The 20,018-nt window shown below is 41.3% G+C and overlaps 1 protein-coding gene across 3 annotated transcripts in view; it reads right to left on the bottom strand.

Moving 5' to 3' along the window:
- The window catches only part of DDX10 (DEAD-box helicase 10), a 252,528-nt gene extending 237,441 nt beyond the window's left edge, over positions 1 to 15,087 (bottom strand). Inside the window, exons 1-4 of one of the 3 annotated variants that reach the window (XM_072821875.1) lie at positions 14,775 to 15,087; positions 7,232 to 7,292; positions 6,340 to 6,470; positions 4,769 to 4,927 (exon numbers count right to left, since the gene is read on the bottom strand). In XM_072821875.1, the coding sequence (XP_072677976.1) occupies positions 4,769 to 4,927; positions 6,340 to 6,470; positions 7,232 to 7,292; positions 14,775 to 14,960 (537 nt within the window). In that variant the 5' untranslated portion in view covers positions 14,961 to 15,087. The remainder of the gene's footprint in view (positions 1 to 4,768; positions 4,928 to 6,339; positions 6,471 to 7,231; positions 7,293 to 14,774) is intronic. The other 2 variants (XM_072821874.1, XM_072821876.1) reach the window with 2 other exon arrangements.
- Between the last annotated feature and the right edge of the window lie 4,931 nt (positions 15,088 to 20,018).

Genomic DNA, 20,018 nt, shown 5'->3' with positions numbered 1-20,018 from the left:
CAGAGTCTCAAAAAACAATAGAAGGGGACACCTGGGTGGCTCAGTCAGTGAAGCATCTGCCTTCAACTCAAGTCATGATCCCGGGGTCCTAGGATCAAGCCCAGTGTTGGGCTCCCTGCTCAGCAGGGAGTCTGCCTGTCCTTCTCCCTCTGACTCTCTTCTATCTCCTCCTCTCTCTCTCTCTCTCAAATAAAGTCTTTAAAAAAAAATAGAATGAAAGCTGGTTTTGTGAAAAGACTTTTTAAAAATTGATAAACTCCTTACCACACTCATCAAGAAAGAGAAAAATCCCCCAAAAAAATTACAAATGAAGTTATAACCAATACCACAGAAATACAAATTATAAAAAACTAGAATTACAACAAGCTGAGAAATCTAGGTAACAACAAATTCCTAAAAACACTCAACTTTCTAAGACTGAATCACAGAGAAATAGATAACCTGAAAAGACAAATTACAAGTAATGAAACAGAATCAATAATTTTAAAACTCCCAAAAAACAAAAGTCCAGGACCAGGCAGCTTCACAGGTAAGTTCTAATATTGAAAGAAGAGTTAGTACCTATCTTCCTCAAACAGCTCCCAAAAATTGAAGAGGAATGCACACTCCCAAACTCATTTCATATGACCAGCATCACCCAGAAACCAAAACCAGATAATAACACCACAAAAAAAGAAAACTATAGATCACTATCTCTGATAAACACAGATGCAAAAACCCTCAGCAAAATACTAGCAAACTCAGACTTAATACAATCCGTATCAAAATCCCAACAGCATTTTTCACTGAACTAGAAAAAATAATCCTAAAATTTGTATGGAATCACAAAAGACCTTGAGTAGCCAAAGCAATCTTAAAACAAACAAACAAAAAAAACGGAAGTATCACAATTCCAGATTTCAAGTTATGCTAAAACAGTATGGTATTGGCATAAAAACAGACACACAGATCAAAGGAATAATACCCTGAAATCAACCCACAATGATATGGCTAATTAATTTTTGACAAAGTAGGAAAGACTATCCAATGGAAAAAAATCAATCTAAGAAGTAGTATTGGGAAAACCAGACAGCCACATGCAAAAGAATTAAACTAGAGCTATTTCTTATACCATACACAAAAATAAACTCAAAATGGATTAGAGACCTAAATGTGAGACCTGAAACCATAAAAATTCTTGAAGAGAGCACAGGCAAATCTCTGACATCAGCCATAGCAACATTTTTCTAGATGTGCCTAAGGCAAGTAAAATAAAAGCAAACTACTGAGACTATATCAAAATAAACTACTGAGACTATATCAAAATAAAAAGTTTCTGCACAACAGAAACAATCAACAAAACTAAAAGGCAACCTATGGAATGAGAGAAGATATTTACCAATGACATATCAAATAAGGGTTAGTATCCAATATATAAAGAACGGATACAACTCAATACTCAAATAATCCAATTTAAAAATGGGCAGAAAAACTGTGGAAGGAGCCTCGGTGTCCATCGAAAGATGAATGGATAAAGAAGATGTGGTTTATGTATAACAATGGAATATTACTCAGCCATTAAAAACGACAAATACCCACCATTTGCTTCAACGTGGATGGAACTGGAGGGTATTATGCTGAGTGAAATAAGTCAAACGGAGAAGGACAAAAATTATATGGTCTCATTCATTTGGGGAATATAAATAATAGTGAAAGGGAATAAAGGGGAAAGGAGAAAAAATAAGTGGGAAATATCAGAAAGGGAGACAGAACATGGAAGACTCCTAACTCTGGGAAATGAACTAGGGGTAGTGGAAGGGGAGGAGGGCAGGGGGTGGGGGTGACTGGGTGGAGGGCACTGAGGGGGGCACTTGATGGGATGAGCACTGGGTGTTATTCTGTATGTTGGCAAATTGAACACCAATAAAAAATAAATTTATTATTAAAAAATATAAATAAATAAATAAATAAATAAATAAATAAAAATAAATGGGCAGAAGACCATCATTTTCCCAAAGAGGGACATATAGATAGCCAACAGACACATGAAAAGATGTTTAACATCACTCATCATCAGAGAAATACAAATCAAAACTACAATGAGCTATCTCCTCACACCTGTCAAAATGGCTAAAATCAACAACACGAGAAAACAACAGGTGCTGGTGAGAATGTGGAAGAAGGAAAACACTTTTGCCCTACTGGTTGGAATGCAAACTGGTACAGCCACTTTGGAAAACAGTATGGAGGTTCCACAAAAAGTTAAAAATAAGAGTGCCTAGGTGGCTCAGTTGGCTAAGCACTGGACTCTTGATTTAGACTCTGAGCAGATGATCAAGCCCCACATAGGACTCTGTGCTCAATGCAGAGTCTTCCCTGTCCTTCTCCCTCCACCTCTGCCCCTCCCCCTGCTTGAACATGCACTTACACTCTAATAAATAAAATCTTAAAAAAAAAAATACTAGACAACTTTGTCTAACGAGCTCTTTAAAGAAAAAAGTTAAAAATGGAACTACCCTAGGATCCAGCAATTGCACCATTAGGTATTTACCCAAAGAATACAAAAATAGGGATCCCTGGGTGGCGCAGCGGTTTGGCGCCTGCCTTTGGCCCAGGGCGCGATCCTGGAGACCCGGGATCGAATCCCACATCGGGCTCCCGGTGCGTGGAGCCTGCTTCTCCCTCTGCCTGTGTCTCTGCCTCTCTCTCTCTCACTGTGTGCCTATCATAAATAAATAAAAAAAAATAAAAAAAATGTTTTAAAAAAAAAAAAAAAAAAAAAAAACAAAGAATACAAAAATACTAATTCAAAAGGATACATGCCCCCTGAATAGAAGCATCATCTATAAATGCCAAATTACGGAAACAGCGCAAGTGTCCACTGATAAAGGATAAATGGATTGATAAAGAAGAGGTGGTATATATATACAATGGAATATTACTCAGCTATAAAAAAGAATGAAATCTTGCCATTTGCAATGACATGGATGGAGCTGATCATGCTAACTCAAATAAGTCTCAGAAAAGCAAATATCATATCCTATCACTCGAATGTGATATTTAAGAAACAAAACAAATGAGCAAAGGAAAAAGAAAGACAAATCAAGAAACAGACTCTTAACTATAGAGGGGAGGTGGGTAGAGAGATGGGGGAACTAAGGGATGGAGGTTAAACAATACACATATGATGAAAATATTTAAATGATAAAAAATAATTAGCAAACCAGATCCAACAATACATCATAAGAATCATACACCACAATCAAGTGAGATTTATTCCACAGATGCAAGAATGGTTCAACATCTGCAAATCAACATGATATACCACATTAACAAAACAAAGTATAATCTCAATAGATGCAGAAAAAGCATATGACCAAATTCAACATCCATTCATGATAAAAACTCTCAACAAAGTGGGTATGGAAGGAATGTACCTCAATAAAATAAAGTCCACATATGACAAATTCAAAACTAACATCATACTCAATGATAAAAAAATCTAAAAACTTTTCCTAGCCAGAGCAATTAGGCAAGAAAAAGAAATAAAAGGCATCCAAGTAGAAAAGAAGTAAAATTGTCACTATCTGCTGATACAGGATATTATATATAAATAACCCTGAAGACTCAACCAAAAAAGTGTGAGAACTAATAATACATGAATTCAGTAAAGTCACAGATACAAAATTAACATATAGAAATCAGTTGTGTTTCCATATACTAATAACAAGAAATTAGAAAGAGATTAAGAAAACAGTACCATTTACAACTGCACTAAAAACTAATAAAATACCTAGGAATTAACAACTAAGGAGATAAAAATAATCTGTACTCTGAAAACTTTAAGACACTGATAAAAGAAACTGAAGACTACACAAACAGAAAGGTATCTCGAGTTCACAGATTGCAAAAATATTGTTAAAATGTCCATACTACCCAAAGCAATCTACAGATTCAGTGCAATCCCTATTGAAATAAGGATGGTATTTTCACAATAATAGAACAAAGAATTCTAAAATTTGCATGAAACCACAAAGACCTCAAATAGCCAAAAGAATCTTGAGAAAAAAGAACAAAGCTGGAGGTATCAATCCCAGATTTCAAACTGTATTACACCAATAAAAAAATATACAAAAAAAAAAAAAAAAAACTGTATTACAAAGCTATTGTAACCAAAACAGTATATTAGTGGCACGAAATGGACACACAGATCAGTGTAGTAGAATACAGAGCCCACAAATAAACCCACACATACATTAACTAATCTATGACAAAGGTGAAAAGAATATACAATGGGGAAAAGATAGTCTCTTTTATTCATGATGTTAAAAAAACTGGACAGATACATGCAAAAGAGACAAACTGGATGACAACCTTTTTTTTTTTAATTTTTTATTTATTTATGATAGTCACACAGAGAGAGAGAGAGAGAGGCAGAGACACAGGCAGAGGGAGAAGCAGGCTCCATGCACCAGGAGCCCAACGTGGGATTCGATCCCGGGTCTCCAGGATCGCGCCCTGGGCCAAAGGCAGGCGCTAAACCGCTGCGCCACCCAGGGATCCCAGATTTAAGGGCTTTTAGAGTACATTAATCTCAGAGAACCTGATCAATTCAGATACCCTCACAGTACTGGACTTTCTGGACCCACAAAATTGATAATCAGAACCCTCGATAACAGTGACACCACCAGGATACCAGCCTACCTGTTTAAATGAAATCTCCATTTCTTTCCTATCAACTGTCACTGTGCTCCAATAAAAGTTATAGAAAAAAAGACAAAGGACAAACCTTTCCACCAATGATGAGACCAGCCGAAAAGTCATGATTCTTTCCTACTTTACGGAGAACCTCAAAGGTCTGATAGGCCAGTTCTCTCGTAGGTGATATAATCAGAACCCCCAGCCCATCTGTTGAGGTCCACTGCAGACGATACAAGGCTTCCAGCACCTCAAAAAGACAGCAAATTTGTGTTGAGTCCTTTAAGAAGGCAGCATTTTGATTTCCTGAACCAACAACCTTGTTCTTCCAAATCATAGGCATCTTCCAGGGCACCTGGGTGGGTCAGTCAGTTGGGCATCTGCCTTCGGCTCAGGTTGTGATTTCGGGGTCCTGGGATCGAGCCCCACATTGGGCTCCCTACTCAGTAGGGAGCCTGCTTTTCCCTCTCCCTCTGCTCCTCCACACTGCTCATCCTCTCTTGCTTTCAAAATAAGTAAATAAAATCTTTAAAAAAAAAAAAAAGGCATCTTCCAAGCAGAAGACATACCAGTCACAAGTGTCATCCAATCAGAAAGAAGAAATTCTTTTTTTGCTTTTTCTTTTTCTTCCAGCCACCAGACCCCTCAAGTCATAGAGGGAAGGGAACATAAGCCCCGTGCAGGTCAGCTGCCGCCAGAGCTCTGCAGACAGGAGACTGGTAATCTCTGAGGGGTATGTGCAGCCCTCAAACTATTAAAACAGATTTCGGGGAAATATCTGTCACAATTTTTTTTTAAGATTTTATTTATTTATGCATGAGAGACACAGAGAGAGAGGCAAAGACACAGGCAGAGGGAGAAGCAGGCCCCATGCAGGGAGCCCGATGTGGGACTCGATCCTGGGACTCTGGGATCACATGATCACACCTTGGGCTGAAGGCGGATGCTCAACCACTCAGGCACCCAGGTGCCCCTTGTCACCATTTTCTGAACAGAAACCACATTAAACTTTCATCTGTGTAGTCACTGTGTAATTACAGTGAAAGTTACGGAGAAACTCTGTTATGAAAAATTGGATTTAAGGAAAAAATGGTTTTGCAATACTTGGAACAAAAACTCAAGTGTGATTTTTATAAGCCAATTATTTTGTAGGAATTAAATTATGAAACCAACTGCATAAATGAGATATAAGTAAATTCCTAAGAGGCTCTATTGTCTTACTGCTCAAAAGGACAGCTATCAATGTCCTGGAAAATTCTCAACAAATCACTCAATCTCTCTCGAGTGCATATTTCAGCTTTATCCTAAATAAGTGGCAAGTATAAATGCAACTGGCAGGTTTGCAAGCATGAGCACATAAACAGCCTCCCCGGCCTTCCCCAGTGGAACACCCACATACTTCAAGAATGTAAAAGCTTGTCAAGGCACAGCAATTCACTCATTCAAAAAGTTACTGAGTGCCTTCCACATGTAAGGCAGTTGTGCTGGGACAGGAAATATGATGGACAACAGGATAGCTATGGCTCCCATTTGATAAAGTTTGCATTCTAGCCAAAGAAATCCAGCAGGAAACAACACTCTACATAATGATTTCTACCTAGGCACAGAATGTCTTAAAAATATGTAATAGTAGACCTGACCCAATACAAATAAACTACTTACTGGAACAAGGAAAGCCAAAGTCTTGCCAGATCCTGTTTTGGCAGCTCCAAGAACATCTTTACCTTGCAAAGCCAATCCAATGGTCTGCTTCTGTATCTCAGTTACCAAACGGTACTGGGCTTCTTGCAAACCTGCCAGTTCAGAGGGAAAGAGGGACACTTTAGAAAATCCCTGTAAAACAGGAACACCGGCTGAACTATGCCCCCTAAAAATCCTACACTGAAGCCCTAATACCCAGTACCTTAGAATATGACAATATTCAGAAATAGGGCCTTTGAAGTGGTGATTAAGTTCAAATGAGCCCTGATCTGATGTAACTGGTGTCCTTATAAGAAGGGGAAATTTGGACACAGAGACACCAACGGTATGTCTGCACAGTGGTACCACCAAAGATGCAGCAAGACAGTGGTCATCTGTAAGCCAAGGGCAGAGTCCTAGAACATACCCATCCTTCCATAATGGCTCTCAGAGGAAACTAACCCTGCCAGCATCTCCATCTTTGAAATTCCAGCCTCCAGAACTGTGAGAAAATTAATTTGTTGTTTAAGCAGCAGCCCCTCCAGTCTGAGATTTTGTTATAGTGTCCCTAATACACTAATATAAAAGATAGCACTTTTGTTTTCTTGTTCATTTTAACATAATTAGATTTTATTTTAATTACTGAGAGGCCCTGGCATCTTGTTTTCTCACTACTGTTCTACAGTCCACAAAGGATGAGAATGACGAATCAGAAAAACTGAATGAATTAATATAGCTTCTTGGTGGTAGAGGTTCAAGATATCAAAATTATTTGCCAAAAAGTATCTTTCATGTTAAATGCTTTAAATCTTTTTTCATTTATTAAAAACATCACGAAACTCAACAACATGTCCCAAGATCACCATAGGCCTACCTTTCAATGTTTTTTTGGACAAGGGGAAATCTGAAAATCTTGTGATTTCATTTACATTTATCTGAAAAAAAGAAAAAGAAGATTGTGTCACCTAAGACAAAATCATGTACTCTATAATTCATCTATTTTACAACAAAGCCATTTTTGGTCTACATTGTGCTGCCTGGCTAGTCCTTGGTACTACACGACTGAATTCAATCATCACTTCCAATTAAAAACCATCATTCCTTCTACAAAGAAATATGCCTTAAGGAAGCTGTAATGAATCAAAAATATAAGCTTGTAACAATTTAAATTGGTTTAAAGAAAAAAACACCTCATCCATTCGAAACACACACTACCGCTACCCTCCTTCACCTCTGAGAACACAGTAAGTCATCACCACATCAATTTTAGGAAGACACTCTACTTTCAGCCCATCAAGAAATATTAAGAAATAAGGGGGAAAATGACTCTGAGCCACAGAGCACAATGAGAATACTTCTATTTACACATTTTGGAGAACAGATTGAAGTTAATTAAAGAAATGTATCTTGTTAGCGCAAATCTTTTTGGGCTTTAACCATAAGTCAGTGGCATACCAAATCCAACCTGACAACTCTTCACCTGCGGGTACAGTGAAGGAGGGAGTATTACTTAACCATCACCAGAAGAAAATGTCTTAGTCACACTTTGAAGCCACAATAACTAACATTTTGCCCTTTAACTTTACATTATCTAAATGTTCATTACTGATTTCTTCATTAGCATAAACCCAATTTTCTGAATTTAATTTCAGCTACTCAGGAGAATTATTTTATTACAGATGCTGAAAGCAGGAACTCCTGTTCAGATCTGGGAATATGCTGCCAAATTATTTATGATTCACAAAAGGGATGAGTTGCATTTGTAAGGTTCATTTATTTAAATTACACTCCAGGCAGTAAAGGGATGACAGCTTTTATTGCATTTTACAGTCTACATATCATCTTTCCTGTATTCTTAATGTAGCCCAGACAGGGTTATCCCCAGTCCTCACATGCTGAAAACACAAACACTAAAACATCGCCTTAATCTCTACAAATCATTCCAGGGAAGAGTGGAATAATCAGCACACCCACATTAGAAAGAGAAAAGTTCATTAAAATAACCTGTCCCATCAGGGAACTTTAATTGGAAGATAAATCTCCCAAACACAACATCAAAATTAGGCACAGTCCACCCATGCACTTGTGATATGATCAGCTAAAAAGCTGTTTTCACAAAGGAAATGCTTCTAGGAGGAGTAGAGGAGCCTCCATCAGAGACACAGCACAGGCAAAGTGGGCTACTCCAAGGAAATACTGCACACCTATCTTTAGTCGGCTAACGTCGTAAATGGACAGTCTGAAAGAATTGAACTGTTCCAGCACTCTCTGGGCCATTAAGCTATACAACGCATTCTTAAAAGTCGAAGAAATGGAAGGACTAAAATCTACTGATGAACTAGAGCAAGTCAGCAAACTATGGCCCAATCCAATCTGCTGCCTGTTCTTGCAGTTTTCCCAGAGCATAACTACAACCACTCACATATCATCTATACAGTTGTGACAGAGATCACATGGTCCACAAAACCTAATATTGACTATCTGGCCTATTACAGAAAAAGGTTACCGACCCTGTTCCAGAAGACTCTTGATTACATTTCAAGGAATACTTAGAAGCCAGAGAAGTCAGCTACGGTTCCTACAAACAAAATAAAACTCTATCTCCCCTTTAACCCATTTTCTTCTTCAGCTCTATTCTTCTAATGTTCACACTCCCTCTGAAATTTGTATAACTCTTCTAAATTCAGAGAACGGATGTTTCACTGACAGTACTTGTTCAGAAATTCCCACCACCATTGGGAAAGCTGGAGGGTATGGAAGGGAGAACGGGGTGGATATCACTGACCACCTCCCTTTACTTCTTTCAACTCTCTTCTTCTCACAAAAGTGAATAATGTTTTCACATTCTCAAAGCAGAAGAAGAAAATATAAGAACGTCCTAGAATGCTCCATCTACTGCAATCATGACAAGAAAAGCAACCTGCCACAAACCATGTCAAATTCTGATCGGGGCCGACAGAGCTCAACATTTCTCAACCAGTTTCAACCCCCAACTCCCCTTCAGAACCCCCAACACACACACCCTACCCGGTGGCCTTAGAAATAAACTACCCAGATCTCCAGCTGCAGAAACATAGTTGACTGACCAGCAGTAGTTGATCCTCTGGATCCACCTGCCAGGGCCGTGCTTCCCCAGCTGTTCCCAGTGACTGTGCATAGCGGCATGACTGGAGACCCACTCCTGCAGAATGGGAGAGTCCCTTCAAGGGCAACACTGGCTGCAGGACATCCCAAGAGCAGAAGCTTTCTTAGACTGCGCTCTAGCCTGAGATTCTTCCTACTGGCACCTCCTTCTGTCTTCCCTCCTTTCCCTATTTCTGTTCCTTCTCCTTCACTTCTGCAGACATTTCCCCCGATCAATCTCCGATTCACTTAATCCCAACTTGGCATCAACCTCTCAGAAGATCTAAGACCTAGACTATACCAACCATCTCCACAGCCTTTACAGCTTGGCTATGTTCTCCAATTGCCCCCAGAGACTCCCCACTGTTTCCAGATAAAGTCTCTAAAAAGGGCCTCTGTATGAATTTCCCACAAGTGCTGAAACAAATGATGACCAACAGTGGCTTAAACCAACATAAATGTATTAACTTATAACAGTGGAAGTCAGAAGTCCAGCATGGGTCTCAGTAAGCTAAAGTTCTTTCTGGCAACCATGGGAGAGAATCCACCCCTTGCTTTCTCCAGCACCTATAGACTACCTACTTCCTTGGATTGGCTTACATCCCCCTTCCATCTTGAAAACCAATCAGCAATGGACTTCTGGTCTTCCTCACTACACAGCATTCCCATACTGACTCTTCTGCCTCCTTCCTCCACATTTCAGGACCCTTTGGTCATCACACTGGGCCTACCTGGATAATCCAGATCCCCTATTTTAAAATCAGCTGATCTGCAACCTTAATTACCCTTTACCATGTAACATTCACAGGCTCAGGGTTAGGATGCAGCCATCTTTAGGAGGCCATTATTCTCACAACTACAGCCTCCAAAATCAATGACAATCCATCTCTGACCCTCTCCTGCAACCGCATCAGAAGCCAGTTCAGGAACACATAGCACACTCCACGGAGTATCTCCCCATCAAAGAACACCACACATTTTCACATCTTTTTGTATACCCTTATGTTGCTCCCTGGACCTACAATGTTCTTGCTAATCTTTTCTGTCTGGAAAACACATCATTCAAGAACTAGCTCCACTCTTGGCTACCACAAACTGCTGGACAGTTTGCACCCTATACAAAGGTATATGGAGGCTGAAATCCAGCTCACACTCAGCTCCATAAGCTAGGCCTGAGGCTGCGACCACAAGGAGGAAAGGCAACAGGCCCAGGGGAAACACATTTTTCTAACTCATCTAGCCAAGGGCAGGGACAGAAAAATTCAACCTCCTTCCCCCTAATTACACTACCATCTAACTCCACAGAGCTCTACATATTTAGGATTACAACATTTATCAAAATGTATCAACCCCCACACCCCCCAGAGACACAGATATGTATTTTTTTCCATCTATTTTGACCTAGGCCTCAATATATACCTTATCAAAGTATTCCAAATGTTTCTAAATTAAATTGTTCAGTATTGGGGATCCCTGGGTGGCGCAGCAGTTTGGTGCCTGCCTTTGGCCCAGGGCACGATCCTGGGAACCCGGGATCGAATCCCACATCGGGCTCCCAATGCATGGAGCCTGCTTCTCCCTCTGCCTATGTCTCTGCCTCTCTCTCTCTCTCTGTGACTATCATAAATGAATGAATGAATGAATGAATGAATGAATGAAAATTTTAAAATAAAAAATAAAAAATAAATAAATTGTTCAGTATTTTACCAATGAGGCTACTGAACACCACCCTTGTATTACAAATATACTGAAATAGACGTTTTATGCACTGGTACTATCATCTGAGGCACTCTGTACTGAGTTTCCTAGGCCTGACCTAACCTGGAACCAGTTACCAACCAGAATAAAGCCATCTGGAAAAGGTCTTCATGCACCAAACCACATCGAAACACTGAGTGCCTGCTCCAGGCAAGCACTGTGCAACCAGTGTCTGGGAAATACAAAGGTGAGAGTGTTGATGGTTTCTGACCTTCAGAGGTTCATGCAGGAGTTAAGAAGTTAAAGAAAGAAGCCAATTATCACAGCCTGGTGATAATGCTATAATAAAGCTCTATACAAAATGTTACGGACAAACAGTCCTAACCCCACTTAGGGAGGTCAGGAAGAGAAGTTTAAATCTTGAAGGACTGGTAGGTGTTCCTAGAGTGGGAGAATGGAGGTGCTCACTCAAGTGGTAGAAACATCAAGTACAGAACAAGAAGTATGGGGGACTAGGGTCCCTGGGCAGCTCAATCAGTCAAGCATCTGCCTTCAGCTCAGGTCATGATCTCAGGGTCCTGAGATCAAGCTCTGCATCAGGCTCCTCGCTCCACCAGGAGCCTGCTTGTCCCTCCTCATGCTCATGTGTGCTCTCTCAAATAAGTAAAATCTTTGAATAATCTTTAAAAAAGAAGCAGCAGCATCAGTATCAGGGAGTATGGCCAACTCACAAAACTAGAAGCTGCTCCTGCACATATGCTTATCACACACCACTTGGTTTACATATGTCACCTCTTTGAGCCTTACTACACTCTGGGTAGTTAGTAATCTCTGCTGAATGAAAGAAACAGACTCAGGAATATTAAGAACTTAGCTAGTCAATACCCAAACTGAATGAGATTTTTTTTTTTAATTTTATTTATTCATGAGAGACACAGAGAGACAGAGAGGCAGAGAGACAGGCAGAGGGAGAGGCAGGCTCCCTCCATGCAGGGAGCCTGATGTGGGACTCGATCCGGGGACTCCAGGATCACACCCTGGGCTGAAAGCAGGCGCCAAACCGCTGAGCCACCCAGGGATCCTCCTGAGTGAGATTTAAACCAGGTGTGCCTGGTCACAAATAACTTACTCTTCTGCTGCAGAACGTGTCGACACACTAAAGTACTTGACCATTTTCCTGAAAGTAATTGTGAGCCAAGGGAGGGTTTTAATCTGGATTAAGGTGATTGGATTTTCATCTAGGAAAGAATCATTCTACCTGCAATATGAAGATAGATTAGAGGATGATAAGGCCTAAGGGTCAAATCCAGCCATGAGATTTCCTAATTGAAGTTTTGTTGGAAGTTTTGTTGAAAACAACTATACCCATTTAAGTATTTTTATGTTAGGTTTTGTGTTACAAGGCAGAGTTAAGTAGTTCCACCCTTCTGACCTGCAAAGCTAAAACCATTTACTATCTGATCCTTTACAAAGCTTGCTAATCCCCATTATAAGCAACAGCTACTATAGTAATCCATGCAAGAGATGATGGGGCCTGAACTAAGGCATAGCCTGGGGCTTGGGATTTGGGGGTGGGGGGGCGGGGAAGCATGGGGGGCGGTGCCTGGAGTAACATTTTAAAAAATTTTAAAGGCAGAAGAGATTATCAGTATGACTGGATGTATGACCACTGAAAGGGAAGTCTCTAGGATTACTTGTAGGTTTCTAGCTCAGTAGTCCGCTTAGATAGTGGGGCCAGCATGTGGTGCGCCAAGTATCAGCCCCAAGATGTCCATATGCTAACCTCCAGAACTGTGAATATTGTCTTAGATGGCAAAAGTGATTCTGTACAGGTCATTATTAAAGATCTTGAGATGGGAAATTATCCTCAATATTCTGGGTGGGCCCTAAATGCAATACAAAGCATCCTTATTTAAGAACGGCAGAAGTAGATTTGACACAGAACCCAAGGTAATGTGTCCATGGAGACAAAGTTTGGAGTGTGCAGCCACAAGCCAAGGAATGCAGCCACCAGGAGTGAGAAGTGAGAAGCAGGAAGAAATGGATTTTCCCTGAGAGCCTCCCGATGGCCCATGGCCCTGCTGACCCCTTGATTCCAGCACAGTGAAACAGATTTCAGACTTCTGGCTTTCAGAACTACGAGAGAACAAATTTCTGTTGTTTTAAGCCATGAAGTTTGTGGCAATTTGTTACAGTGGCAAGAGGGAACTAAAACGGTGAATTCTGGAGTCAAAGATAATGACCTTGTGTATTTAAAATATTCTGACAGGTAAAGACATCCACAGCACCATCGGAAAAAAAGAATACGAACTCAGAGGAGCTGTGGGTAGAATACAAAAGGGAGCCAATAACCCACAAGAATAAGCACTGGGATTACAAAAGAGAAGAAAGGCTGGGACCATACCCCTTAAACAAGTCTGGTTAGATAAAGAAGACTCTAAAATGCAATCAATGGTTTCTTAAAATGGTGTGCGTATGTCAATAGTAGTAATAACGTAACAGCTAATATATTTATATGTATCAGGCATTGTGCAGATAAGCTTTAGAGTCACTAACTTCTCCAAACAACTTATAAAACAGGTATTACTATGCCTTTTAAAGATAAGACAAGGGAAGCAGAGAGAGTAAGTAACCTGCCCACACATTCAACCGGTGACCAAAAGCCAGGATCAAATTATCATTTACCTTAACTCAAAAGCCTAAGCAAAGACAAAGGTTATCTATCTAATCTTGTTGACCTAAGGGTCCTTTAAAGGAAAGCCATACCAGCATGACACCTGATGACTATAATTCCAGAAACGTCCCACATATTAAATCCTTGACTACACCGCAGTAGAAGGGGCAATTACTGAGAGGGGAGTGAGGTGGGTGTCGGCCAACACATCGGGTTGGGGGGGGGGGGGGTCGGGGGAGGCGCAAGAGGTCAAAATGGTAACTACAGGGCTATTCAGAACATCGAGTACAATGGGGGATGGCAGGTGCCAGGCACACACCAGGAGCCCAGCTTTCCTGTGCCAATTCCTGGACGGGGACACGAATCAGGGAGAGAAAATAAGCACAAGAAGGGACGCAGATGCGGCGTGAGGCTTTGGACTTGGAAAGACACGGGTATCTAGGCTGCAATCCCACACCACCTACTAACATGTGAGCTGAAAGCAAGTACGTTACCTTCTCGGAGCCTCCACGCTCTCACCTGCAAAATGGGAATAAGACCCAGACCCAGTTCAGGTCAAATAATTAACGTGAAGCACACGGTGAGGGGCTGAAATCGTAGGTGTCGTCAGTGTGACTACTGCCGTTAGTACCACTGTTACTACCCCGTTTCACTAACTCCTTGCTCTTAAAGAGCCACTTCAGCCCCATCCTTTCTACCGAGCAGGGCGGCGAGCAGAAGAGCGACTGGAGGGTCCAGAGCCTGGTCCGCGGGGCCGGGCGGACCACCTGTGGGGCCTCAACTGTGCTGGGGGGCCCGGCCGCACCTGTCACCCCACCCCACCCCGTCTCCAGCCCCCCTTCGGCCCACCCATGACAGGTCTCCCACCGCCGCGAGGACGCGCAGCCCCGCGGCCCGCCCGCCGCGCCGCCCCCGGCCTCACCTTCTCGTAGTTCTGCGTGAGGCGGCTGATGGCCTCGCGTTCCACCTGCCACTCGGGCTTCTTCAGCTGCTTCCTCAACTGCTTCTTTTGGCTCTGCTTATGGCTGTGTTTCTTCTTCCAACGGTTGAAGCTCCGCACCGGGTCGGGCCGGCCGCCCGGCCCCCGAGAGTCGGCAGTTTTGCCCATAACAGCAGCGGCGGCGACAGAGCCGACCTCCCCCGGACACCAGAAGCCTCAGGCCAGCCGCACCGTCCGCAGTGAGGAGACGCGGAACCAGCGTGGGGATAGAGAGGCGACGGCGCGTGCGCGGAACCCGGAGCCCGCCCCCGAGCTTTTGAAACCGGGGCACGCGCCGTTGACGGCAAGCGAAGGCTGAACGCTGATTGGCTACTTGGATTCCGCAGGGCGTAGCGGGCAAGCCGCGGGGAGACGGAGGAGGAGCGATCTGAGGAAGGGGGCGGGGCTAGCGGCGCCTGGCGAGCGCCGGCTCTTTAAATGGGCGCATGCGCACGGGTTGCTGCTACTACGGTGACGTCACACGACTCGCTTCAGGGTTGTTAGTGCACGCTTGCCCTGGGTTTAATCTTGGCAAAGCGTGCGCTTACGCACTCATGCACACTCTCGCGCACACGCGCACTTGCCCAAAGCTCAAACACCTATTTAATAACTTCCAAGTTGAATCTGAGTCAGGATACTGCCCCAGGAATAAAAAAATGAGTGTTCTATATCTTAATGTCCCTGTTTTTGCAGACCACTCAGACTCCGTTGCAGCAGCAGGAAACAAGCAGAATTGAACTGAATTTGCCTTAAAATGCAGTTATGAAGACAAAATGAAAACTAAAAATAAAGAATTGGAAGAAAAGTTATTTGCAGGTTGGCCATTTACATGAATCGGCCTTCGATGAATGGGGGGAGGCTAAGATTTTATTTATTCATGAGAGACACAGAAGAGAGGCAGAGACATAGGCAGAGGAAGAAGCAGACTCCCCATTGAGCGAGGAATCCTGATGTGGGACTCGATCCCTGGACCCCAGAATCAAACCTGAGCCACAGGCAGATGCTCAATAACTGAGCCACGCAGGTGCCCAATGAATTGTTTTTTTGACACATTTATCTACAGTGACCACTAGTATACACTGGATAGAGATGAGGGCAGAGCTGTGGCAGGGAAAGAGATTAGGCTCAAAGTTCACATGCAGGCTGTTCAGGCCCTCATATTATTTTTCAGTGCCATATAGCCAGATGACTACCCCCAAACACATGCCCATTCCCTAGACAGAAGATGATTGGGGAAGCAGAGACTGTGACCCAGGGAATCTTCAAACCCAGGGTCCCTAGATGTGGTGGAGGGTAATGGTCAATAAAGGGAAGTTATTTAAAAGTTTCTATATACATCCACAAAAAATTAAAGATACAATGACCCTATGATCCAACAATTCTATTTCTGGATGTACACACAGAAGAATTGAAAGCAGGGTCTGAAATAGATGTTTACAAACCCGTATTCATAACAGCATTATTCCCAATATCTAAAAGGTGAAAGCAGCCTATGTGTCCATCCAAGAATACTGGATAAGCAAAAAGTGTTATGTAGGTATGTTGGAATACTATCAGGCCTTAAAAACAAAAGAAATCCTGACAATGCTGCAATGTGGATGAACCTTGAGGACATCATGGTGAGTGAAATTAGCCAGTCACAAAAAGTCCTGTGTGAATCCACTTGTCTGAGATATTTAGGGAGTCAAAATCAGAAATGAAAATAGAATAGAGGTTGACAGGAACATGGGAAGTTACTGCTTAATAAGTATATAGTTTCAGTTTTGTGGGATGAAAATAGTTTTGGAGGTTGGTAGCACAACAATGGGAATGTACTTAATGGCCACAGAACGATACACCTAAAAATGGTTTAAATGGTAAATTTCATTTTATCACAATTTTTAAAATTGTTTTAAGTATCTATATACAATGAATGAGGCTCTCAGCTCTATTACTCTCCTCCTAAAGCTAAAGCAGCTAGGTGTATACATACCTCCGGAAAAAAAAAAAAAAAAAAAAAACCTGAAAAAGTCATCCCTAGGAAAAATGGCCCAAGAGACAGACCTGGACCTGACAGCATTTATGCAACCACCAAAGAAATAGCAGGTTGCTAAACTGCCTCATCTCTTCAGTGAAGCCCACTCTTCATGAGCTCTCCCATGCACTAGTCATTTCTAATCAGCCCTACTCAAATATGAAAGAGTAATAAAAACCACCAAATGTTTCAGGAAATTCTTTGACTTAAATGTTGGAAGCTAAACCTAATAAACCAATGCAGAAAGCAAAAGAAATCTTCCAAAGAAATAATTAATATTTTTAGAAACATAAGGCATTGCTATACCCATGAAAAAGAACAAAAACTATTCAGAGAATGGAATAGAACTCTTAATAGAAATGATTTTGTTTGTAATGGAAATCAAATTTTTGACATAAAATAATAGAAAATTTGAAGTCTAATCACAATGAACTCACTCTCACATTCTGAAGTCATTAGGATGAAATAATTTGTAATATGAATAGTTCACATCTTGATTGCATAAAATGACACCTTTATGATGATTTCAACTTTTATTTGCCCCACTATCTTGTATTCTGTAGAAACGATCCCTAGGCAGGCTTTCAGTTTTGACATTGAGAACATTAGTTTTTCCAACATTTTTTTTTAAGATTTTATTTATTTATTCATGAAGGACAGAGAGAGAGAGAGGCAGACAGAGGCAGAGGGAGAAGCAGTCTCCCTGCAAGGGGCCCGACGTGGGACTGGATCCTGGGTCTCCAGGATCACATCCTAGGCTGAAGATGGCGCTAAACCACTGAGCCACTCAGGCTGCCCTCCAACATTTTAATAGTGACATCTATGTTCTCCATTACTAACAAGTATTCAGAAAGCTCCTAAAGAGCTGAAAAGGATGTGGAAACATGCCTGGTACTAGTACTACAGACATAGGCAAAATTTCAATTGGGGGAGCAGCTATACTAAAATTTGCTGAAGGAGTGACAGAGGAAGTGTAATATTTGTTCCTCATCATTGATATCCTACTTCCTATTATTCATCAGTTATTTTCTACTGTAATTTTTTTCATAGTTGCTGTTTATCATCATAATTCTTTACATTACATATGTCTCTAAAACTGTGAAAATACCACTATATTCTTTCTGTACTTTAAAACATTTTTAATAAGATTATCTTGTTTGAAGGGTGCCTGGGTGGCTCAGTCAGTTAGGTGTCTGACTCTTGGTTTGAACTCAGGTCATGATCTCAGGGTTGTGAGATTGAGCCCCAGGTCTGGGCCCCAATCCATGGGGAGTTTGTTTTCTCTCTCCCTCTACCCCTCTCCCTGCTCACATGCTCTCTCACTCTCTCTCTGTCTACAAAAAAACAAGTAAATTTTTTAAAAAGACTATCTTGTTTGAGAAAGCAATAATACTCTAGTAGTGAATACAACTGTCCCCCAAATCTCAGTTTACAGATACCATTTTCCCAATCAAATGAATCAGAGCTCTTTGGAGAAAGAGCTAATTCTAGGGCTGGGGCAGAGCAGTACGGGATATCTTGAGGTGCCAGAAAATAAAGAGGAGCTCAAAGAATGATGGGAATGGAGGGCATTTATGATCTAGGTGGTAGTTATAAAAATGTTTGCCTTAAGTACTTTTATTCCATTAGGCTTTATACCCATTTTATGTAGTTTTCTATAGGTATGTTCTATTTTAAATAAAAATAGTTTGCTTTTTTTTGAGAGGAGTAATGTGCACACACAGGTGCACCAGTGTGAGATGGGGGAGGGGCAGAGGGAGAGAGAAAATCTTAAAGTAGGCTCCACACCCAAGGCAGTTTCCAATCCTACAACCCTGAGATCATGACCTGAGCAAAATTCAAGAGTTGAACACTTAACCGACTGAGCCACTCAGGCGCCCCAATAAAAATGGTTTATAATATAAAATGTCCACACTAAAAGAGTCATGCCAAATTAGTACTGAGGAAATAAATATAAATACAGGTGTTTTCGAAGTATTTCTTTGAGGGACACCTGGGTGGCTCAGTGGTTGAGCATCTGTCTTTAGCTCAGGCCATGATCCCGGGATCCAGGATTGAGTCCCACATTGGGCTCCCTGTGAGGAGCCTGCTTCTCCCTCTGCCTGTGTCTCTGTGCCTCTCTTTCTCTGTGTGTCTTTCATGAATAAATAAAATCTTTTTTTTAAAAAAGGCTAAAAAAAATGAAGTATTTCTCTGGCTAGCATTCTAACTTTTATCTAGATAATTTATCCGTAGGATGCCTGGGTGGCTCAGCGATTGAGCACCTGCCTTCCGCCCAGAGCATGATCCTGGGGACCCAGGTCGAGTCGCGCATTGGGCTCCCTGCATGGATCCTACTTCTCTCTCTGACTGTGTCTCTGCCTCTCTCTGTGTGTATCTCATGAATAAATAAATAAAATCTTTTTTAAAAAAATTTAGATAACTTATCTGTAAAAAATATCAATAATTTAGTTTTAAAAAGCTTTGCTTACTGCCTCTAAATAACTACTAGTGACAGGATGGCCTCAACTGGACTTTCATATAATCTATTTTATAATGATTTCAAAATTAATATTTCAACACCCTTCTGTGTTTCAATGAACTAAAAGGTAGATTTATAGTTCTTGGATGGAATTAAAATTTCAAAAGTGCCCAAAAAAGGATTTTGGTTTATTTTATACCATTAAGTTTAAAGAATGTACAAGGGATAAGGAATGATCAAGAATTACTTTTTGAGGATCTTCCTATCAAAATATAGTATTTTTTTCATTCAAAATTGTGACCCTGTCATATTTCTGGTTTTTAAACTATTAGTAATAATAATACCATTAATGGTATTGTATTAATAATAATATTACCTCTACTGGGCAGCTCCGGTGGCCCAGCGGTTTAGCGCCACCTTCTTCCAGGGTCGTGATCCTGGAGAACCAGATGGAGTCCCACGTCGGGCTCCCTGCATCGAGCCTGCTTCTCCCTCTGCCTGTGTCTCTGCCTCTCTCTCTCTCTCCCTGTCTCGAATGAATAATAAATAATCTTTAAAAAAAAAAAAGTGGACACTTAACTGACTAAGCTACTCAGGCACCCCAAAAGATATGTTTTTTTTTTTCTTGAGGAGATACCATTTTCAACTTGACATAATATCTTTTAAAAACTAGCATTTCAAGCTTTAGTCAGGTTACATTTTTTTTTTTCAC

This window comes from Canis lupus, chromosome 3, assembly GCF_048164855.1.
Source record: "Canis lupus baileyi chromosome 3, mCanLup2.hap1, whole genome shotgun sequence".
Classification (NCBI taxonomy): domain Eukaryota; kingdom Metazoa; phylum Chordata; class Mammalia; order Carnivora; family Canidae; genus Canis; species Canis lupus.
Note: the sequence above shows the minus strand (reverse complement) of the source record. Positions and strands in the feature narration are given on the sequence as shown.